At 38.0% G+C, this 24,901-nt stretch overlaps 1 protein-coding gene across 1 annotated transcript; it reads right to left on the bottom strand.

Annotated features, from left to right (window-relative positions):
- Positions 1 to 722: 722 nt before the first annotated feature.
- Positions 723 to 2,950, bottom strand: LOC125058731 (A-agglutinin anchorage subunit-like). The gene is made up of 2 exons (XM_047662869.1): positions 2,650 to 2,950; positions 723 to 1,642 (listed from the first exon to the last, which is right to left on the bottom strand). Exons 1-2 carry the CDS (start codon positions 2,795 to 2,797, stop codon positions 786 to 788), a joined length of 1,005 nt encoding a protein of 334 aa, XP_047518825.1. The 5' UTR covers positions 2,798 to 2,950; the 3' UTR covers positions 723 to 785.
- Positions 2,951 to 24,901: the final 21,951 nt, after the last annotated feature.

Below are 24,901 nucleotides of genomic sequence, written 5' to 3'. Positions count from 1 at the left end.
CTGTCTTCTCCTCCTAATGAAATTATTAATTCGCGTTCTTCATGTTCATATAATCTGTCATTATGCCAAAACTTATCTCTTAAGCGATCAACATGGTTGCATTCTTTTTTCCAATCTTCCGGGGTTATACTTTGGATCGCTGCCTTTGTTAACCTTTCTATATCTTTTTCTGATTGGTCAATATTTTTGTCTGCCACCTTTTGTTTCATCAAATTCCAAACATACTCAATAGGGTTGAGATCACAGTGGTAGGCCCTTCTCCCATTACGATACTTGTAGGGTACGATACTCGAGTATAATACTAGTTGGATACATGTTCGCTACGCGACGCTCGCATATTATGCTACTGAAAAATTACTAAATTCATCATTTGTGCAAACTTGTTTTTTGTAGACGGACGTTATGTCGAGCGACTCCAGTGACGAAGAAGCTCTTGCAGTTTTTCTGTTTTATAGAAATAGAAGACGTCAACGCAAGAGTAGAAAATACTGGATTCATCCATATATTGAAAGAAACATAAATTGTAGAGTTTTTGTAGCCGCACAAGAACTACAACATGATGATAAGAAATTTTTATCTTTCTACCGAATGTCTAAAGAGACCTACTTGCATCTTGTTACATTATTAAAACCAGCTATACATCAACGAAATACTAAATTTAGAGAATGTGTCAGTGCGGAAGAAAGGATTCTGATAACCCTAAGGTAAATAATACTTAATTGTGACATATGTAGGTAATTAAATGTTTATTAAATTTTAATATGTAAGTACTTTATAATTATTACTTATTCTTCATCTTCCTGTGATAATAACATAGGTATTGATTCATAATAAAGACTGGCAGTATTTGATTGTACTACATTCAGACTTTCGTTTATGGTAATTGGCGTACTTATTACCTCGGCAGAACTCATCGGTGAAGGAGTAGAATAAAGTGTGATGGGACTATTCATATTTTCACTACTTTGGTCCATTATATCGTCTATCAATGCAAGCACTCTTCTCTTAAACAGTCTTCTTTGACTATCAGTCATTTTGTTCACGTCCGATAGTAAACTCAGTAAGAACATTTTGTTTGAATTTTCAGTACTGTCACAGTTTTCTAGAATTTTAGATTGTTTAAATTTAAAATAAGCTGAAATGTCTTGCTCGGCTTGAGTTTCTTCCAGCTTCTTCCGTTTTTTTTTATTATTTGTTGATGGTGGTGGTGGTGGTAATTGCTGTTGCGAGATTGGTTGAGTGCTTGTACTAGTAGAAGGAAGAGATGATTGCTGTTGCGAGATTGGTTGAGTGCTTGTACTAGTAGAAGGAAGAGATGATTGCTGTTGCGAGATTGGTTGAGTGTTTGTACTAGTAGAAGGAAGAGATGATTGCTGTTGCGAGATTGGTTGAGTGCTTGTAGGTACATTTTCTGTGAACTGTGTTTGTTCACGTAGTTCAATATCAGGTGTCTGTGGTTCTATCGTCTCTTTCAAATTTCCTGATGGTTTTCCTGCTGTTTTTATGAAGGGTACAGTAAATTGCATATAGTCTGCTAAGTAGTATGGTTTTTTTTGTGCAGTACCTGCTCCACTTTTGGCCGGTTTCAAGTGGCGAACAAAAACACTACGTAGATTTTTCCACTTTTCTTTAGCTTCTGATCCTGAAAATAACCTTAATATTAATTGTTTTTCAGATATTTGGGGTCAGGTTGTACGTTTGTAAGCCTAGGATTGTATTTTGCAAGAGGAGATAATACAATTTGCAAGGTCATAGCTGAAATGACAGTTATAATATGGGAGATATTAAATGGAGACTATATGCCATTACCAGATGTGCAACATTGGAAAGACATTGCTGCTCGTTTTGATCGCCTCTGGAATTTACCCAACTGCTTAGGGGCATGTGATGGTAAACACATCAGAATAGAAAAATTACCTGATTCAGGATCAAGTAATTTTAATTACAAATCCTACCATTCGATAGTATTAATGGCATGTTGTGATTCCGATGGATTATTAACTGTTATCGAGACTGGCTATGCGGGTAGGAACAGCGACGGTGGAATTTTCAGTGCTTCCAGGATCAAACGTTGGATAGAACATGGACGTCTTAATATTCCTTTACCTTCCAAACTTCCTAATGATCAATCTAACTATGAATTTCCATACTATTTTATTGGGGATGAGGCATTTCCCCTTCTATCTTACTTGATGAGACCATATCCCCAAAGAACCTTGAATGACTTGAGAAGGGTATTTAACTACAGACTAAGCCGAGGGAGGAATACAATTGAATGTGCTTTTGGGATGATGGCTGAAAAATTTCAAGTATTAAGTACTGCTATAAGATGTCATACAATAGAAAAAGTATCAAATATAATAAAAGCAGTGTGTATTTTACACAACTATGTTCGAAAACGTGAGGGTATTCTATATAGTCCAAGGGAGTTTATACAAAACAGATCGGTCACTATTCCCGTTACAACGACAATACAACCTCATAATATAGAAATAACGGCAAATATGTCACCACATAATCAACGAAACTATTTAGCAAACTACTTTATATCTGAGCAAGGTTCATTGCCTTGGCAATACCAATCCTGTTTGCAGAATACAATGTAACATTGATAATAATAAACTATGTATGTGTACAAAAAAAACCAACCTGTTATTTGAAATTTGTTCCCAATTTCTGCCCAAGTCTTGTCTATTATATTTTTTCGCATGTATTCAGGTAGTTTGTAGTTATATAAACAAGCATGTTTTTCAATTTCTTGTACAAACTTAATATTTGTTTCTTGCTCCGCCGCCATCTTGTCGAAACGCGCGAGACGCGACGCACAAGCGACCAACACGGCGGGTATCGCGAGACTAGTCGCGAACGCGAAGAATACCAGTATCGTAATGTGAGCGTGTCCATATAAATGTATGTGAGATACTTCGCGGCGACTAGTCTCCGAGACTAGAGTCGCGCGGGCGTATCGTAATGGGAGAAGGGCCGTAGGGTGGCAGACGTAATACCTCATGTCCATGAGCTCTAAATATTTCATCGATGAAATATACCTTCTCAGGTTTATTTCTTTGAATCAACATATACAGTTCTCTTTTAGTCATTTTGTCATCAAATTCGATGTTGTGTTCTTGCAGCCATGTTTGCATTTCGTTTTTACGTGCACTGAAATTTGGCGGCTTATTTGCCTGCTTACTGTGATAGGGCGCGTTGTCCATGACAATTATTCCGTTGGGTGGAAGGTTCGGTATCAATTTCTCTTTAATCCATTTGGTAAAATTGGACGCATCCATTTCGTCATGGTAATCACCGGTTGTTGATTTACACTTATATAGGAGCTCGGCTCCTTGTATGAAACCGTTCTCATTACCTGCGTGTACCACAATCCAGCGCTGACCAGGAGAGTGATTTATTCGGACACTGGAATCACTACTATTTTGCCAACATTTTGAGACAGTATAGTGTGAATGTATCCAGGTTTCGTCGATAAATGTAACTGGTTTTTTTTCGGCACCACGTTCGTCATTTTCTTTCAGTCGCCTTAAATATTTTGCTCTCCAGGCTGCTATTTCAGGTCTTTGCACCAAAAAATCGCGTTTTCGTTTACATTTTTTAAAGCTGTACCCCAAATCATTTATTAGTATGTTTCTTAGGGCGTCTTTTTGGCCGGGAAAGTTGAGCTCCCGTTTTGCTATTGTAAGAATCTTTTTTAAAGTAGGTATTTCTTTTCTTGTTGTATAAAAACTTTCAACCAAAGAGCGTATCGCGCATAAATCAAAATTATCTAGATCTATTTTCTTTTTGTATTTTTTACGCTTTTTCCCTGGTGTCGAGAGCTTGATAGTGTCCGTGGCAACTGAAGCTGAAGTACTAGGTTGTGGATGCTCACCATCTTCGAAGGACGTCATGTCTTCCTGAACATTCGCTGCTCGCGCTGTTTCTGTTTGTATTTTTTTTGCTTCACGTTTTATTGTCATTATTGTCGTTTTAGATAAACCAGTTGCAGCACAAGCCCTTTTTGTTGCTTGTTCAACCGGCACAGTGAAAGAGCCGTGTTTTTTTTCATTTTCAAAGAATTGGATTACTTTGAGCACTAAATTCCGCTCTGCACTATGTATAGTCCTACCCATCTTACATACAGCACTAAATAGGTAGTTTATGTAATATTTCACCAAACAGAGAAACAATAAACACTAAAATGCGATTACGAAAGCAAGAATAATACACGTGCGTCGGCGATTGCGTTGGCAACGGTACTGGATAGGCGAAAACGGGGCGGGGTGCGGGGAAGCGCCAGGGGAAGCGCATTCCAGCGAGGTTCGCAGATATTTCCGACGGCTTGTAATGCTGTCTATCTAGTTCCGTAAGAGCTTATATACATAGTAATAATAATAAATAATTAAAACTTTATTTATGACAAAAGGGTTTGTGACAGAATTCATATATCGCTAGTCCCCACAGTAGGGAGGCCCTGTAAATAGGCTTTGATGAACATGATTCTTGAGAATGAATAATTTCGTAGATAGTCCTTTTTGGTCTTCATCTGATGACGTAGTTTTTGCTCGCATATGTGCCACCTGTTGATCTTTCTGTCTCTATGTACACAAATTCTAAAATTTGTTGCTACGTATAGATAGGACGGAATAATTACCTGAGAATGTATATTAGGTACAGGACACAATCGATAAAGTTGGAATATTGAAGGTAAAGTAGGGAAAGCTAAGGACAACCACTATTTTTCTGTCTATATAATAACAGTTTTTCAACGGCTGCCAAAATTAACTTCTTTCCGATAGTATGCGGTTTTCCGGATTTTGCAAACCATCATTTCTTTGTGACGTCAAAGCGAACATTCTGTCCAGTGTAGGTCTCTTCTGAAATTTATCTTTGAGTGTTTGAAAGTATTTCAAATCTTTCTCTGTTTTATCAGGGTGGCATCTTCTCAGATGATCTTGCAGTTTAGATGGTTTCATAGCGTCATTGCCCATAACTTTGTTGCATAAAAGGCACATAGGCGATTGTTTGTCCGGCAATGATGGAATTGTCTACATTTCTTTTTAGATTCGGACATGGCATCAGTCATCTGTAAGCAAAATTAAATTATTTAAATAAGACAGAAAATCCAGCAGCTGTATATTAAAAATATTTTTTGATTTTTCCGAAAACATTCCATAATTCGAACATCTTCTTGCAACAATTACCCTGACTACCCTTATCTATTGATTAAAAATTTGGATTAATTGGCTCAAAAATTATTTCTAGATATCCACAGTCTATTTTGGCTTAACTATATTCCACAGGCATGGAAAACACAGTGTTCCAATACTAAAACCAGACAGCATAAGAACTTGCTAGCTCATATAGACCAATTTCCTTATCGTCGTGTCTTGGTAAATTTTTGAAACGATGTTCAAAGTCCGTCTTGACTAGTACGTCGCTTATCACATGAAGATTCCTATAAAACTTTTAAATACGTTTTTAAAGCAAGGCTATTGTATAAAGTGCGTTTAGCTTGAATGGTGGTCTATAATTTATCGTGAACTTCTATATATGTAACAATGGTACTTAATAAATTCTGGATAGGCTCATAAAATATAGTGGGCCATCTGATCCTTGACTTAATTGCGACAAATCCGTACAAAGGGTAGACTCATCTGAGGGCTGAGAAGCTTTTTATGCTATGCATCTTATGCCATTCCAATTTTGAGGGGCCCCGTTTGTTGAAAGGGTTCTGGCGGTGCCAGTTATTTTATTAATTATTCCTTTAATTAATGCTAAATTCGTAACATCGTTACCCGGATTTGGCTTGGCATAAGTGACTACTAAAGTGTCACTACTAAAGTGTAAATTTTAAAAAACTAGTTAAATTACATGCACTTCCATCGAAGTTAGGTACAAATTTTAACGCTCTTAAAATCTTATCCAGTAATGCATCTTGTGCAATTGTAATGTGCTCTAGAGAAGCTTCGATTTCCATTTTATCTTCTAAAGTATCTCCTAATCCATAGTCCAATGTGAGGTATCCGACCAAAACTGTTGGTCTCTGTTGTCTATTTCCTTTTATATCGGTGTTGCGTCAGAGGGGTACAGGTATTGGTTATGCGGGGCAAAGGGAGTGCAATGGATATGTAACAAACGCATAATTTTTTTTGAATATTGCTTGATCAACAACCGCCGCGTATTCAAAGCACTAATTCACAGTCTCCAACGCATTTAAAGCTTGCTTCATTGGAAATTCCAAATTGGAATGATCTTTATTTCTGTTTCCGCAATCTGTGCCTCGTCTTCACTGTCATTTCCAGCAATACAGGTGTTCACACAATTCTTAACGATATCGTGGTCGGTTTGTTCTCCAGCGGTAGTTACGTCGTCGTCAATTTGAACGAAGTCTTCGAAGCTCCACCGTCCAGCAGTCGTCATACCAGATTAAATAGATTACAAAGTAAAATTAATAATCTTCCAAAACCAATATTTGTAAGTGGTGACTTTAATGCTCACCATATGGCATTTGGTTGTTTATCTAGTAATAGTCGAGGTCACAGCTTATTTAATATTATTGATGACTTAGATTTATGCATTTTAAATAATGGTGGCTATTGATGTTACCTTCATCAGTGCTAGTATTGCATCTATGTACGTGACAATATAAATATCCTTTTTTACAATCTAATCGTAAAACACCACCTGGTATGGATGACTAGTGACTACCCTTATCTATTCATTAATGATTTGGATGAATCGGCTCAAAAATTATTTTCAGATATCCACATTCTATTTTGGCTTAACAAATATATTCCACAGGCATGGAAAATACAGTGTTCCAATACTCAAACCAAAAAAAACTTGCTAGTTCTTATCGACCAATCTTTAAAGACATATCGTGGCAAATTTTTTGAAACGATGTTCAAAGTCCGTCTTGACTGGTACGTTGAAGCTAATCACATCATTTCCAATGTCCAATATGGCTTTATTATTCATGGCTAGACTGAAGTCATTTTGGAGGAAATCAATTAGTGGACGAGCATCTTCCCGGGAAAAATTGACGTTGAAGTCTCCACTTAAAATTATCGGTAATTTATCTTCTCCTATACTAAGATATTCTCCTCCAGCTTTTGTATATGGCCATAATATTCTTTTCAGGAAATGTATGATGTCGTCCAATTTTTGATTTGGAGTAATGTAAATTACCATTAAAACAATTTTATTGCTATCTTCCATTTTGCATTCAGCTACACAAAACTCACAAACTGATGTCACTGTTGAATTTGTCAATTCCGTCTGTCTAACAGTCATATCAATATTTGGAGTAATAATAATATTGCTACTGTCGTGCATATTCTGATCTGGCAACTACTCCAGCTCGAACGTTCGATCGCTTATATTGTACTATGCAATTGAAATTTGGTATACTAATCGACTCTTCAATGGCTAACCAGGTCTCATATAAAAGTAAAACATTTGATTGTTGCATTATTTGATCAAGGAGATCAGTGGAATGCACCCGGAGACTGACAGTTAAATGTATATATTATTAACCCGCTCTTTTGATTAATAAATTCTAACAGATCATTGCTGATAGTTTGTAAGCGATTAAGAGTCTACGGAATTCTTCTTGAAGACTATTTATAGCAATGTATGCTCTCCGGCCATGATAGAAAGTTATATCATTGTTTTTTGTTGTAATGTATAAACCTTGGACGCTAGTCACCCGTGTCAATGCAACATACACTAATGATAGTTGATGAATTTTATCATATTCATAAACAATTTCAGGGTACGTACTACCCTGAGATTTGTGAATCGTAGTTGCGCAAGCGCAAACTAAAGGTAGATGCGATTGTTTAACATTTATCGTTTTGTTATTATTAAGTGGAATAGTTGCAGATCTTCCTATCGGTACAGCAGTTGGACTAATTTGATGAGAAGCTACATGTTCAGCGACTTTTTTCTTTGCCCTGTCCATGCAAAACTTTAAAAAAATATAATTCATATTATACACATCCTTCCTGGAAGGACAGTTTATATATTAGTCAGATCAAAATCCGTTCTGTAGTTTAGAAAAATTAATTGCACATGCTACATACCTGGATAGCAACGTTGTTTTATTGGGAAGTTATTATTACCCTATAATAACAAAAATATCCTTTTTTACTTTAACCCTTTACATGGTCAGAATTTACAATCAGTTTACAATCTAAACGTGATACACCAACTGGTATGGATGACTAGTGACTACCCTTATCTATTGATTAATGATTTGGATGAATCGGCTCAAAAAATATTTCTAGATATCCACAATCTATTTTGGCTTAACAACTATATTCCACAGGCATGGAAAATACAGTGTTCCAATACTCAAACCAGACAAAGCATAAGAACTTGCTAGTTCTTATCGACCAATCTTTAAAGTCCTATCGTGGCAAAATATTTGAAACGATGTTCAAAGTCCGTCTTGACTGGTACGTTGAAGTTAATCACATCATTCCCAATGTCCAGTATGGCTTTAGATGAGGGCGAAGCTGTGCTGACAGTTTCATCTCTTTAATTTCTGATCTGAAACATGGGAAGGAAAATAATTTACATATTGTTTGTATATTCCTTGATGTTCAAGGTGCCTTTTACAGTATAGATCCTGGTATGACAACTCTGCAAATAGATACTTCTTGAATGAAAGGACAGTGTATGTAAAACACAATAATGCATTAGTATATTAATAGTTGGTAGCATTGTGCCTTTCGAGGCAGATTTTGGACCATGTAACTATAACTAAATAAGTACATCCGCATAAGAAAAAACATAATTTTAAAGTATCTACCTACTCGTACTTTAATAGTTACTCTTTTAGAAACTTATATATTAAGCTTAGTAGTCTCTATTTCTATTTCCATAGCAACTTCTTTTGATGGTACGGTTAGTAATCGCTCATCTGTCATGTATCTATCGTCAAGCTGAAAGATGTTATTAATTTGTTAACAAAACTCCAGATTTTCACATAGACAAAAGACAAACATAGTGGTAAAATTTAACAGAACAAATTGCGGCCTTATAGATAGATAATAGTCTGTATTTGCACACCATAAACATACAAAATCATAAAAACAAAACAAAGGCCTTGTCATTTAAACCGATTCCTTCCATACAAATAAAAATATTTGTTGTACAGATGGATGGTTAAATTCTAAGCCACTTAGAGTAGCCACTAGATTGAATGTATGGAATGGAAGATGGAGTTGAGGGAATGGAATATTGATTGCTCGGATTAATTATTACTGAATGTCTACGAAGATTTCCTTCTTCACCTTCAATGAGTATTTCGTTGATGAACTTTTCTGCCAGTCGTCTTTGTTCTGCAGACATCCTATCCAGTTTAAAGGCCCAGTTTCTTTTTGACTTTGTTGTTTTCGCGCTTGAAACTCGTACGTAGAATATTAATTTTTTTCTTCACTTCTTCCTCCGTAATGTTCCGGCGACACATCTTCAGTAAATTTGTCATTTTTTTTATTGCTGTGCATCTCTTGTTCTTGTCCATATAATCTTTTGATTTTATTTTCGCACGCTCGAACATGCGCCTCGCCAGTTCGCCGATGAAGTCGTTTTAGGTCTCATTGAATGGTGGAATTTCTCACGTATCGCGGCACGTCGACGATGCGTCGCAGGGTGGTGCTCTGCACGGCGCGCAGCCGACGCCGATGCGTCTCGGCCGCGAGAGCATACCACGCGGGCGCCGCGTACGTGAGATGAGGTCGTATATATGTCTTGTAAAGCGCCAGTTTGCGCCTTACGGGTAGTGACGACTGCAGCACAGGGCGCAGTCTGGCGGCGACCGCCTTTGCGCGGCCTGCGGCTGCAGCGATGTGCGGGCGCATCGTGAGGCCTCGGTCCAGTGTGACGCCCAAATAGGTCGCTTGGGGTCGCCACTGGACCTCGACCCCTTGTAGGTTGAGAGGTGCCCCCAGCTGAAGACAATGGCCTGGATCTTGGCGGCATTGGCGGTCAAGCGCCGCTCTGCCAGCCAGGCGGGAAGGATGTCCAGCGACCTCTGCAACTTGATGGCTGCGTGGCGCGCGTTCAAGGAAGAGGCGATGTAGGCGGTGTCGACCGCAAACAGCGACACCGCACACCCCGCCGCAACTGGAACGTCATTAGTGTAGATTAGATAGAGCATTGGGGATAGGCAGCTGCCCTGAGGGACTCCCGCGGCGATCGGCCGGCACCTAGATTTCACGCCCTCGACGGAGACGTGGAAACGCCGGTCGAGAAGGAAGGAGCTAATATCGCCACCACGCGCCGCGGGATGTCGGAGTCGAAGAGCCTGTGCACCAGTCCCGCCAGACCCGGTCGAAGGCTTTCTCCACGTCGAGAAATACTGCAGCCGCCACCTCTTTCTTGTTTTGGGCGACAGCGATGTCGTGCAGTACTCTCGACAGCTGGAGGGTGGTGGAGTGTTCGCTACGGAATCCAAACTGCTCGGGCCTAGGAGTAAAGTGCCGCCTAAAAGCCGGCAGCAGCAATGATTGCGTGGCCAGCAAATTGGACGATAGCTCGCCGAATCCATGACGTTTTTGCCCTTCTTGGGCAACATGATAACTTTTGCCTCCTTTCAGGCTTCGGGGAAGTGTGCGGTCCGGAGAATCGCATTAAAAAGACGCATGAGCGTCACCACTACGTTTTCAAACAGAATTGACCATCTTTTACATGAAAACAATTTTCTGCAAAAATTAAATTTTATTATTTGTCGAATGGGGAGCGGCGCGTGCGCAGGTAAAATTCTTGCGTAGCCTATCGGATCGCAGCGACAGGCGGCCATTAGTGCAAGTGGGCGGAGTTACCTCGCGGCCCACAAAGATCACCCCATATGACGTAGCGGTGGCGTGATCCGATGCTGCGTTTGAACTTGGTATCTTACTCGCCACAAACAAATAAATAAAATTACATTAACTAGAAATAGAATTAAAAAAGTACGAAAGTATTAGCATTGCGGTAAAGCGAATACAATACTCGGACAAAGTGAATAATCATTTTCAATAACTCTGAAAACGAGAGTAACATAAAGAAACTTTTTTTTAAATAAACTGAAAAAAACAACTTGAACTTATATAATTAAAAAATTAAGATTGGCGATTATCACAAAAACACTCTTCCGTGCCATTGAATGCGGAACATTCTTCGTGACACCATTGTTGACAAATGCCACATCGAATCCAATTTTCAATAGGATTATCATCTTCAGTGTAAATTTCTCCGCAAAAAAGCATGAAATATCCTTAAATTCTTTTATTTTCTTTGGCTGTTTTGCTTTTTTCCTATTCTTGTCAGTTTTAGTTTTCTTAGGAACAGTCTTAACAAGAACTTTTGTTGATTTATCATCCAGTCTTTTATAAAACTTTATTTTTCTCAAATTTCTGCTTTGGCTCTTCCTTGATCGGCGTACTCGTTAATATTTCAGATTTATATAGTTTCTGTTTACAAATGGTCATTGGTTTGAAATGATTTGGTATAGATCTGAAAACCCAAGGACTACAGTGGGAGGTTCAGGATCTGGTGATAAGTCACGACTTGTATTTCGTTGAGTATTTTCTTCAGTCACTGGCAGCTTTGTGTCAATTTTGAGCATTTGTAGCTACATCCGGCTCAACAGCGGAGATTATTTGTGAACATCCCTGTTGTTCGGGGTTGGGATAAATTATTAAGATAATTAAAGGGATAATTATTTATTTAATTAGCAATGGACTAAACTAGTGGGGTGAGATGAGATAAAGAGTCGCGCCCGGTACGAGTTCTGAATGCCGACTAACTTAAGTGAATATAATAAGATATAATGGAAATGAACACACAAGCAAATCATTGTCATTTACATTGCAAATACCTGTACGGTTGTAAATCGTACACCTGTTCTGGTTCAGGTGTACACCTGAGTAGCGAGGTTGGATGTACCATAATCTTTTCAGGTGTTTTAAAAGAGTCTGTAATTGGCGCAACTAGGGCTTAAAGCTGAGAAGGGGTAGCTCTGTTTGGAGATGGAATTATTTCTACTAGAGGATCCACTGGATTTGGTGGAACAAATTCTTGAAAAAGTGAAGGCGAAGGGGTTGAAGAAGTTTCTGCCAAATTTCCTGGAATATCAATCCTTTCTGGTGAGTTTGTGCTTTCTGTGCCAATATTCATGTTAGATGTGCCTTCAATCACAGCGGCTGGTTCGTAATCTTCGTCACCAAAAGCATATTTATTCACTGGCCAAATACCAGGTTTTTCAAAACCATGAACGGCATTTATAGCTACTGCACAATTCAGAAAAGCCAATGACAGCAGTCTGGCCTGCTAATCAAAACATCGTTTTGATTTATAATGCGTCCAGGGTAAGATTTTTGGAAAGCATTTACCTCCCTTTCAAAATATGTTTTCAATGGGCCGGAAACGGCTACATCCATGGGCTGCATCTTATGAGTATTTTGTTAAAAAACTTAAATAAATACATTGAAATAAATAACTAACCTTAACATATAATAACTAAAATATATTATTAAAAGGAGTCCCTTTAGGCAAGGTTCCGAAGTTACTGGCAGCGTTCCCCCTTTGAATAGCTAGACTAATTCTTTGTCCGAGGTAGCTGCCAGATCTTCGGTCTCCTGTGATGTTGACTAACCTTTTTGATATTTCTTTAAAAAGCCTTTAAGCGCTAGGACCCCACGGACCAAGGGTCTCGACACCGAATGGGACAAAATCATATTCTAAGCCTAGACCCCTGTATTTGCATGCTTTAGCTTTTTCAGCCGCTTCACAAGCCGCACCAGCTCTGTTATTGGTTCCATGTAGATGGGAAGGGGCCAGCGTGTCTGAACAGGTTGCATCCCATACCAGTACCTCGAAAAGTCAATCTTTTTTCACTAAAACAAAATCTCCACTCTGCGGGCGGCTCCTGCCCGGCCTTCCCCTATATCTACGAGGAGAGGTCCAAAAGTTCGTGGAATGAAAGGGTTTTAGTAAAAATGAAACAGTAAATTTATTTTTCCTTTTCAATATAATCACCCTTAAGCTGAATACATTTATTAGATCTATGAATTAATTTTTCTAAACCATCGTAAAAATATTTTTTATCTTTTCCCTCAAAATGAGCCAAAATTGCCTCCTTTACCTCATTGTCGTCGGAAAATTTCCTTCCCCTTAAGTCTTTTTTTAAAATGGGGAACAAATAAAAATCACTTGGGGCCAGATCTGGACTATAGGGTGGGTGGACTAGTGATTCGAAGCCATGCGTGTGTAGAGCAGCCATTGCAACTTTGCTCTTGTGAACCGGCGCGTTGTCTTGCAAGAGCAACACACACTTGGTCAATTTTCCCCGACGTTTTTCTTTGATGGCATCCTTTAATTTTTCTAGTATTGTTGCGTAGTTTTCTCCGGTTATGGTCCTGCCCTTTTCTTTATAATCAATCAGTATTATCCCCTCACAATCCCAAAAAACAGTAGCCATCAACTTTCCAGCCGACTCCGACACTTTGAATTTCTTTGGCGGTGGTGTCCCCTTTTTATGCCATTGCATGGACTCTTGTTTGGACTCAGGCTCGAAGTGATGAACCCATGTTTCATCGCCGGTAACAATTCGCTCCAAAATCGATCCAGGATCGTCGCTACACTACTCCAAAAAATGTTTTGACGCTTCGACGCGCTGCTGTTTTTGAAGCGGCGTGAGCATTCTCGGTACCCATCTTGCACTGACTTCCGTCATACCCAGGTGGTCATGTAGGATTCGCAAAATTGTGGTATCTGATACTCCAACTAATGCAGATAACTGTTTTTTCTTCAAACGGGTGTCCTCCAGTACAATTTTTTCCACTTTTTCGACGATGTCTGATGTGGTGGCCTCAACTGGCCTTCCTGAGCGGGGGTCGTCTTCAATCGACTCCCGACCATGTTTAAAAAGACCATGCCATTTGTAAATCATTGATTTACTAGGGCACTGTTCCCCGTAAACAGTTTCCATTTCATTCAAAATGGTCTGAGCGTTCTTTCCTTGCTTGGTAAGGAATTTAATGACAGCACGGTGTTCAATTTTCTCCATAGTTTCAGTTTTCTTCCGGATTGACGTGTTTAGCAGGCGAGTGTTCGTAAACGAATGACGCAATAGGGCTGAAACTCCATTTATATACTAATTATGAGTCCCCAATTAGTATGACACTAAGCGAGCGCCCCTATCCCCACTCCATCCCCTCCATTCCACGAACTTTTGGACCTCCCCTCGTAACTTAGGCATTTTTTTAACGGTAGTCAATCATCTTTTCAGCTCCATGTTTAAAGGTTTGGTTGGAGCCAGACCTTGTTTTAGATCCATCTGTGTACATACGTAGCTCATTCAGGGTCGACCGATCATGTTCCTCTTTTCTTAATTGTATGTGATATTTCCTGTTAAATATTAGTTGGTAAGTGATTCTATCACAGGGCGCAGCTATAAGAGGTTGATACTCTATCGCCCTGTTAAGAATCGCTGTGTGTGCACTACAGTGATTTTTCCCCCATAGATCCAGAACCATAAGCCTGAGAGCAGCTAGGATTGCCTCCTGCTGTATGTGTAGGTCTAGAGGTAAGATTTGCAGTCCATTGCTGCAGTTGGTGTTGTTCTCATGCAACCGCTAGCAGCGGACAAGGCAAGCCTTTGGAAGCGTCCAGGTTTTGTAATTGCCGTTTAAAAGAAAAGCGTGGTGATGGTGATGACTGAATAGGTGAACCAGAAGCTTTACGTTTCAGTTGAAACTTTTTTGCCTTTTCTTTCAATAGATTAGCATCCTCTAAAATATTCCCATAACATAGAAGTCTCATCCCAAGTAAAACAATCGACATCTTTATCGCCAAATCTGTAGCACGTCAAATTGTAAACTGGCAGCTAACGGACATAAAATAATGGTCCAGCAGCACCTTTAGGTGTGTGGACAACAGCTTGAAGGTCGAAGTTGAAGGTCAAAACATTTTTATTATTATTTGCTGCTGCTTTGTCAGCGTCTCTACGCAGAAAGACATCATCACGTCTTTTGAGATGTTTGGAATTATTGGCATCTTCTGAGATTGTTGCATTACTTTTTATATCTTTGAAGGCTATACATTTTTATAATTATTTGCTGTTGCTTTGTCAGCTCTCTCTCTCTCTCTCTCTCTACGCAGAAAGGCATCATCACGTCTCTTGAGATGTTTGGAATTATTGGCATCTTCTGAGATTGTTGCATTACTTTTTAATCTTTGAAGGCTACACATTTTTATAATTATTTGCTGTTGCTTTGTCAGCTCTCTCTCTCTCTACACGCAGAAAAGCATCATCACGTCTCTTGAGATGGCATTATTGGCATCTTCTGAGATTGTTGCATTACTTTTTATATCTTTGAAGGCTACACATTTTTGGAACAAATCTTTTTTAGGCACATGAAACCTCAGTTTATATGATCTTAAAACTTTTCGATATGTTTCCATACCAGCTGGAATAGTAAATTATTTTCATATCCTTGTGATTGTTGTACTTTTAACAATAAGTCGTCAAGGTCTTCCGAAGGCTGTGAAGAATCTGCGTATGTGGTAAATCTGCTCGACCAGAACTATTGTTTAGAAAAGAACTTGTATAGTAGCCTCTGTCGAAATTTGTACTTGCGCTGCCGCTGTTTGAACCAACTGTATTGGCGCTGCAGCTGTATAAATTCATTTCAGCTTGGAATATAATATTATGAATTTGGTTTTGTACTGTCTAAATAGTAAATGGATCATGTAAATTGCGCAATCTACAAGCAATTTACTCCCTTTGTGCGTTGAATTTTATACAAGTTGCACAAACGTCGGTACGCGGAGTTTCAAATGAAAGGTTATATTTTGTATTGAATACATGCCTGAAATAAGACTTCACTTTCAGGTCATCATCAACTTTCAAATTATATTCTTTGTGTAACTTCAATTTCAATTTCAAAGCCTTTATTTCAACTAGTACAAGTTTACAAAAATATATGTCGAAGATTCAACGCGATTAATAATTACAAAGTTGGTATCACTACCGTCGCCCGACATTATTACTTTATATTTAAACAGTCAGTGCGCACGTCCGGCGCAGGCGCCGATCGGAAGGCAACTCAAGCTCTTCACGACCGATTCTACGCACTACTGACAGCTTGACTTTGACAATTGACACATTGACACTTTACAACCTGTAAGATGTCTATGATATTGCGTGGTGTTGCCATTGCGTGGTTTTGCCATTGCAATCAAACAAATTACACCGTGTTTTATTATAACCTAATCTCTGACATATACATATATGTTTATAAACACACATCGTTGCACATCTGTCCTCTTGTACAGCTTGCCATTGCGGCACAAAGGCCTCCTCCAGCTGTTTCCAGTGATTCCTATACCTGGCGAGTCTTTGCCACAGTTATTGTTGAAATATTGTTTGTCGAATAAACATTCGACTTCGTTGCTTTGGCTCATTAGGTTTTGGTAGGTTGGGTTTTAGCTAGTTCGATTGTTTGAATGTGAGTTTTTGAGATTTCTCTCGGGGGTTAGCTGGAGGGTTGCGGTCGTGTTTCCCCACGGACACCGCTGTCCGGCTTGGGGAAAGGTATTTTTGTTGGTTGTTTGTATATTTTTTTTATTTTTTGCACAAATTAGTTTATTTCACACCACTCCACTATTTCACTTTTGTGTTGTTCTTTGTTTATATGTTAAGCACTGGACAATTCCTGAACTTAAGGGTATTCTTTCGATTTTGGATATTACTAATGCTTTTGCAATGTTTCTGGTCGAAATAACATTTACATCTTTTTTATCTTGTGATATTTTACCACTTTTTGTACTTTTGAAACGATATTAATACTTGTATGATTTTAAAATACAAAGAATTTGGGACACGATACGAGTTGTTTCACGGTCTACCCGCAATTATGTAACTTATTTATTGATAATTCTGACGGCAAATACAACCTTTTAGTGTTTCCTCTACAGTAATGTGGTTCTTGGTAACGTGATGATAAAATTCATAATAGCTTCTCTTTTTGCCGCATATTTCGATCACCTCCTTTTCAGCTAATAGCTTTCCAATTTTATAATGGTCTTGCATTACAGATTGAACTAGGTACTTTGTGATTTGTAATACTGTTAAAAAATATCGTTGACACACTCACGTTTTTTTAGCATTTTGCTATAAATGTATAATATTCTTTGAAAATGTTTATTTGCATATTTTGATGTATTAGGACGGCGACGCGATACCTTGCAAGGTGTGCAATGTTTTAAAATATACGCATCCTGTTTTTGCTTGTCTTGTCATCATGTCCAAAACTCACGCTTTCATGTCCAAAAACTCCTCTCCAATAGTTCTCAATTCCACCAGCTCGGCCTGTATCGCACTCACGCTATCCACTCATGCTGGTAAAGCCTCCATTTGCGACGACAAACGCTTCGGCTCGACAACGATGGCTTTTTCTTATGGCAATTGCCGCGCGTGTTGGGCGGTCAGAGGGAAACTAATATAGGTGTAGTTTTTGTCATTGAGATTGGTTCTATTGGTATTGCTGGTACAGGGTTCGGTGATTAAAGCGAGGTCGGGTTACTGATTACAACTATAAACATGAAATTTGACTTTAATTGCAAAGCATTAAATTTCGGTAGTTTAGGTCGTAATAAGACGGAAAAAAATATATGGCATGAAAAACTTTGCTTTTGTGCTTAGAAGACTGATTGAACGAAATTTTTAAAAATCTCGGATTTTAATTTTTGATTGAAAATAAAACTATTGAAATAAAAATGTTTATTATTTTTATTAAGTTTTACTATCAAATTAGCTTACAGAAAAGTGGAAAATAACTTAAAAGTGCACACTTTTACTTTTTCTTTTATGTTCAAAGCTACTTTCTCTCAATAAACCCCAAATATAGTCGCCCATCATGTTTTCATTGTATTGGCCTTGATAGCGTTGTTCAAAATTCATGATGTCCTGATGGAAACGTTCTCCTTGCTCTTCGGAATAGGCTTCCATATTGTTTTTAAATTTATCCAAATGAGCATGCAGCATATGTACTTTTAATGACATCCTGCAGCCCATGGCCTTAAAATTTGTAAGCATATCCTCAACCAACTTTTCGTAGTTTTCAGCTTTATTATTTCCTAAAAATCCAGAAACGACTGCTTTAAAACTGTTCCAACTTGCTTTTTGAGTACGATTCAGCAACGTTGGAAATTTTTCATCGGCGAAAATCTGTCTTATTTGCGGACCAACAAAAACCCCAGCTTTAACCTTTGCTTCCGATAACTTCGGAATTTTTTTTTTAAGTATCCAAAAGCTTCTGAAGTTTCATCGAGTTTTTTAACAAATTGTTTCATCAACCCTAACTTAATGTGCAAAGGCGGCATTAACACTTTTTCCGCTTCAACAATCGGCTCAAATTTGACGTTCTGTTTTCCGACACACAATTCTGTTCTTACAGGCCATGACCGTTGAATATAGTGTTTAGAATCCGCTCTGCTATCCCACAAGCACAAATAACACGGATACTTTGTATATCCACCCTGTAGCCCCATTAAAAATCCCACCATTTTAAAATCTCCAATCAGCTCCCAGTTATACTCACGATACTTTACAGATTCAAGCAAAATTTTGACACTTTCATAATTTTCTTTAAGATACTGAGTGAGCAATTGGAAGAGACGGAAATTTATTTTCGTTGTGCAATAGAAATGCTTTTAAACGTTTTGTAGAGCTGTCAATGAATAAACGCCATTAGCCGCGTACTGACTGAGCGAGCAGCCTCGCGAAGCAGCCTCGGACGTTTGCTTCGCAACGTTTGCCGCGCGAGGCAGCCTCGGTCTGTAAGTTTTCTAATCCGAGGCTGCCTCGCGCGGCAAGTCCGAGCCATCGTGAGCATCGACGCTCAGTTTAACTTGAAGTCGAATAGAGACCGCGCGTGCCCGTATAGTTTGCCCGAGACCACCATGAGGCCGCACATTCGGAAAGCTGTCGCTACCACTGCCTTTTTAATAATTCTAAGCCTTGCAAAAAAAAGAAAACAGAAAACTAAACGTTTTTGGATTAAACTCTTATACAAAAATAGATTGTCCTCTATTTGTGTAATCAGGACATTGCGCATCCCAAAGTCGTCTATATTCACCATATAGTCGTATTAATTTAAGACACTGTTCTTTATCCATGACGCACAACTAACACGCAACGAATAAGCGAGGCAAAACACTACCGTCTTGAGTGAGCGCGGCAAACGTACTGAGGCGCCTTTGAACATCGACAAAAACCGACAACGTTCGGCTCGGGCCGCGGCACGCTCGGGCGAGGCAGCGCGTGCGTTTGCCTCGGGCGAGGCACGTCTTGACCGACCGAGGATTTGCCTCGCGAGGCAGCCTCGCGAGGCTGCTCGCTCAGTCAGTACGCGGCTATTCGCTAGGGACACAGGGTATGCCAATTCCTTCAAACATACCTTTAATGTCATTACAAAAACAAAGTCCATCTTCCTTCGTGAACAACGTTGCAAACATTTCATGCCTAGTCCGCTGATCCGTGATCTTAACATCATCAAGCAAATTTCACTGTTTTAACCGAGAGCCTAGAAGCTCTGCTTTATTTTTTGGCAAATTTAAATCTCTAATTAGATCGTTAAAATCTTCTGAAGTAATGAGATAGTGTTTTGGTTGTTCAGGTGTAGGCAAAAACTCCTTATCGGAATTACTTTTATAAGAACTAAAAGATGAGCTACTTTTCTGCGATAATTTTTTTGGTGGCTCAGGTACTGGTCGTGTCAGGTCGTGAGCAATTGGAGCAGAAGAAGATTCGAGGTCAGGATATTCAATAGGTTTTGCATTTTTACCTCTACGTCTTTTACTCGGATTCACCATACAAAAGTAGCAGTCAGTATTATGGTCTTTTGGTTCTCGCCAAATCCTTGTTATTGCAAATTTCATAGACCTTTTCTCACCTCGATACCAACCTAAAAATATAAAATTAAAAATGAATATGTCTATTATTTTGGATTCATCGCTTAATTAAATAAAAATTGCTTACCTTCCAAACACCTTTTACAATAACTACAAGCAACATGTGGAGCCCATGGCTTATCTTGATTCCGTACAGGACAGTCAAAATATGCTTCATAGGCTTCACAGAGAACGTGAGATGTCTTTAGTTCATATTTCACGTCTCGAACTTTAATAAATTGACCACATATAAAACAAAATGCATCAGCATCGTATTTGCACTTTCGTGACGACATTTTAAGTTATTCTGGGCTTGTAAATAACACCTGATGGTTGTATCACAACCATAACAAGACAGGTTGTAACACTATATCACTCGGGTGCCATCTAGCGGGGCACAGTGTAAACGTTAATAGAGCACTCTCACCGCGCGGTCTTTTTAAAAAAATTAAAATCAATTAAAATTTATGAAAAAATTGAAAAATTAGTATTATTATTATAACTATCACAAAAGCAAACTTTATACCGAAAAAAGGTATTTTCTTTTCGTTTTTGTGCATAACTAACTGGAAAATAATAGTATAAACTTTCGGACAAAGAATGAAATTTTTTTTGTAGAGTCGTGATTATTAATGTATAGGTTCAGTTCGTGTAGCGCGTTCCTGCTTCGTTCGAGGTTGATTTGTATGGAATTAATGGTGGAGTGTGTAGATGCGTTGTATGAGGTTTTGGGTTGGTGATTAGAATGATTACTGTGATCCATAATCGACTCTCATTCGGGTACGCGGTCGGTCATGAAACGTTTCCTCGTACAGAGGTCAGATGTTGAGCTGTGAGTTCTAATTTAGTGTTTGAGGTACATCAAATGAAAACCGAAATAGAATTCACTATCTTTATTGTCCTCTGACTTACATGGCGGTTATAGGGCGACTGATTGATCCACGTGCAAGTGGAATTATGAAATAATGATACGTTGACAATATTAAGGCCCATTTACATGATGCCATTTTCTTGCCTGTAGCATACAATTATGTCGACGCAATAAATGAGTTGCATGGTCTAAACAAAACGTAACATTCTTGATCAATGGGAAAAGTTTCCTTTCAAAACTATTATTGATGTAAACAGCACGTACAATAATTTATTACGCAATTATCTTTTCATTTGCAAACATGAGTGCAGTGAGTGAGGGTGTGTTGATCGTTGCTGCTCTTCTGAGGCAAGAAATATTGAGAAAACCTCGTAAAAAAAGGTGTTGGATCAAAAAATGGATAGAAAGAAGAGAGGTTCTCGGAGCATCTAACAATCTTTGTTTAGAGTTACAAACAGAAAATGAAGATGACTTTAAGGAGATGTTTCGTGTGAACAGAACCCAATTTTATTATTTATTTGATAAAGTTCGTTCTTCTATACAAAAGCAAAATACAACAATGCGTAATGCTATTCCTGCTCGAACTAAATTAGAAATAACTTTAAAATATTTGGCCACTGGAGATTCATTAGGTACACTGTCACAATTATTCAGAGTACCTAAGTGTACTATAAGTACTTTCTTGCTTGAAGTACTTGAAGCTATTTACTCAGCATTAGAAGATTTTATAAAGGTACGTACAAAAGGAAACTGTTTTTAGAATATAATCATGTATTTTCATCATAGCAAAGTAATAAGGCAAAAAGTAGTCAAAATACAAAATATTACACGTTCCACCACATGTCGTCACTGCCTTGTTTCGAATATGGTGATTCTGGAATTGGAGTAGATTTTTGTTGGTCATTTTCTTTAAGATCTCGCAGTTTATATTTGGATAATATTGCTTGTATTTCATCTTGTGCATGTATGCTATTTTTGGTGTTTATTGTGCGCAATGAAGACGCCACATATTTTCCAAAAATGTCCAAATCGTCGTCCTTTTTTTCCAGTCTCGCTCGTTTCTCAATATTATCCAGTTTAGTTAAGGCTGACTCTATGTAGCCAGATGTTTTTTTAGTTCTTTTCTTGGGCATTGGAGATGGAGATAGATCGTCAGGGCCTTCTAAAGTTGAATTTATTACGTTTTCTTTTTTTTCATTACTCTCAATATATTCAAAAACTATGTTTTCTGATGCGAGGGAAGTATCTTTCTGAAAACATAAATTTATTTCATTATTTTTCAGGTACCAAGTTCTGAAGAGGACTGGAATAAAATAAGAAGAGGTTTTTTTATGAGATGGAATTTTCCCAATTGCTTTGGTGCCATTGATGGGAAGCATATTAATGTAAAATGTCCCCCAGGCACAGGGTCAGACTTTTTTAATTATAAAAGTACATTTAGTATTGTGTTACTAGCTTGTGTTGATCACGATTATTGTTTCACATACATTGATGTGGGGGCAAAGGGTAGAAACTCTGATGGTGGAATATTTAGTAATTGTACTTTAAAGAAGGCTATTGAAGAGAATACCATACATGTGCCAAGTGATTCAGTACTTGTCGGAGATGAAGCGTTTCCCTTAAAACCTTATTTGATGAAACCGTATCCTCGCCGTAACGATTTAACAAGAGAACAAAAAATTTATAACTACAGATTGTGTAGATGCAGGAGAATCGTTGAAAATGCTTTCGGAGTTTTATCATCCCGATTTCGAATTTTCGAAAAGCCTATCACTATAAGTATAGATAAAGTAGACGTCATAGTGAAAACATCGTGCGCTTTACACAACTGGCTGAGAAAAACTTAACCTGCATCTTACACGCCACCAGGTTTTTTAGATGAAGAATGTCCGGCGAGTGGTCTTCGTCTTTTTACTTGGAGACAAAATGCTTCAGGTGGAGCTTTCGAAAATATAACTTCACAGAACAATAGAAATAGTACAAGAGAAGCTATAAGAATCCGTGATAATTATTGTTATTACTTTAATAATGATGGTGCTGTAACTTGGCAAGACCATGCTATTTTTTAATAATACAAAATTACTTCTTTTATTGTAACGTAAACGGCTACGAGATTTGCGCGCAAAACCACAGGATAAATCTACTATACATATTAATAACTTCAGAAAATTAAAATAAATACATACTCACCATATTTGATGTTGTTTCTCTTTGTTCAGAAGTCTTCCTTAAAAAGGAATCCATTAAGTCATACCAAGATAGTTTGGTTGTATAAACAGTAGCAGTAGCCACGCCAGTACCCATTGAATCTTGTATTTTTTTTCTTTCCCCATGATACTGCGTCCTTAAATTTTTTATTTTGTTTGTTATTTCCTTCGGGCCGAAACCGTCAACTTCAAATTCTTGTGAAAATGCTGCTAGTGCAGCATTACGTGCGTCGCGGTTCTTATAATTTACATTTTCGGTATCCCATAAACACTCATGATTGCGATAAATCTCAATGAACTTTATTATATCAGCAGAACTGAATTTAAACACCTTTTTACTCATATTCATACCTCTGTGTTGGATGGTTCTAATCTTTTAAGAAGACTGAGCTCTGGTGGTGAGAGTCTATTTTAAAAAACAACAATTTATGTTTATAAAGAGCCAAAGATGTTACACTATCTGCGTCTAGAATAGAAGTATGTACTAAAAACAAAAAACAGAAACTATCTTTTTATATAAAATTCAAACAGGTATTCTTTATATTCTAAACTAAAACTTTTTCTTTACATGTGACAAGTGTTACCTGCCTTTATTACATTAATATTTACATATTCAAACTCCAACACTCTTCTAAAATATTTAAGACTTGAATGAAAAATTTGTCAATGCAAATACGTGCAATACTTGCACGAAAGCGCCATTAAATGGTATACGCACGTACAAGCCTGTGTTTAGACAAGTCAAAACTTGAAAGCAATAATCTCCTTAAAATAGTTGCATTGGTGTAAACAAAAGGCATGTGCAATTATTTCCTTGTCAATACTTGAATACAATAATTGCATTCAAGTTTTCAAGTGTAAACAGTTGCATACAATTCTTGAACGGCAATTATTGCGCTTCATTTATTGCATTCAATTATTGCTCTGGTATGTACAAGAAAATGGCATCATGTAAATGGGCCTTTATAAATGGAATTACGAAATTTCTATATATAAACACAAAAAATAATTTAATTGACTACTGATAATTTTAAATACGAACTATGACAAAATGTAAATGCTATAACTATATACGTAGTATAAATGAATTCCATATTTTTCTTTTAAATCTAAATACAAATTGGTTTTGCAATTAGCTGAACAATCGCTGAATTTGCAATTCCCTACTTACTATGTTGCTTACAAATCAAAACATAAACCTAACGGGTTGCTTAACACTTCTACCACTACGCGTAATTTTTAAAGGTTCATTAACCTGCTTTTGCTGATCTAAGTTTCCGCTAACCTGGTTGCTATTAAACTCATCTAGTATGTACGCTGGCTTTACACGGTCTATTGAAACATAAGAAATTTTATCATTTATTGCGATCTTAAAAATCTTTTTATCTTTTTTGTCTGTTTTCTTATTGTAGATGCTGCAGTTGTAGCAGCAGAGTTTAGTCTTGTCGTTTTTGACGGGACAGTCGCGGTATTGGTGATCGGAAGCGGAGCAGAAGGAGTCGTTTGATTTGCAGTGCTTACGTGTGTGCCCGTATTTGAGGCACTTGAAGCACTGTAGTAAAGGCGTGTATTCCTCAACGTGTACGCGTAAATGGTCAACATTTAATTGATGCAAGTTAACAATGATGCGCGAGAGAAAAGGCTCGCATGTGAATATGGCGTAATATAAATTTTTATTTTTTTGTTGTTTGAATTTGAATATGATGTCATTGTTGGAGGAGTTCTGTGTCTATGGAGTTATCCACGCCCTTGAGTATAATCATAGGTTTAAGTTTTTTGCTAATTTCAGCCTGGATGGAGGGGTGTGAAGAGCCAATCTTTGGTATTGTGGCCTCTAGTAAGTGTTCCTGTTTGTCAAAGACGACTCGGGTTTTGTTGTTGGTGA

The sequence above is a fragment of the Pieris napi genome, chromosome 18, assembly GCF_905475465.1.
Source record: "Pieris napi chromosome 18, ilPieNapi1.2, whole genome shotgun sequence".
Lineage (NCBI taxonomy): Eukaryota > Metazoa > Arthropoda > Insecta > Lepidoptera > Pieridae > Pieris > Pieris napi.
This window is presented reverse-complemented; position numbering and strand designations above follow the sequence as displayed.

Bases quoted from the DNA above. Each gene is read 5' to 3' on its own strand.
- LOC125058731 (XM_047662869.1), bottom strand. From the start codon at position 2,797: ATGGCGGCGGAGCAAGAAACAAATATTAAGTTTGTACAAGAAATTGAA. The intron at 1,643-2,649 runs GTTGGTTTTTTT...GGTTATTTTCAG, and splicing joins GAACAAATTTCAAATAACAG to GATCAGAAGCTAAAGAAAAG.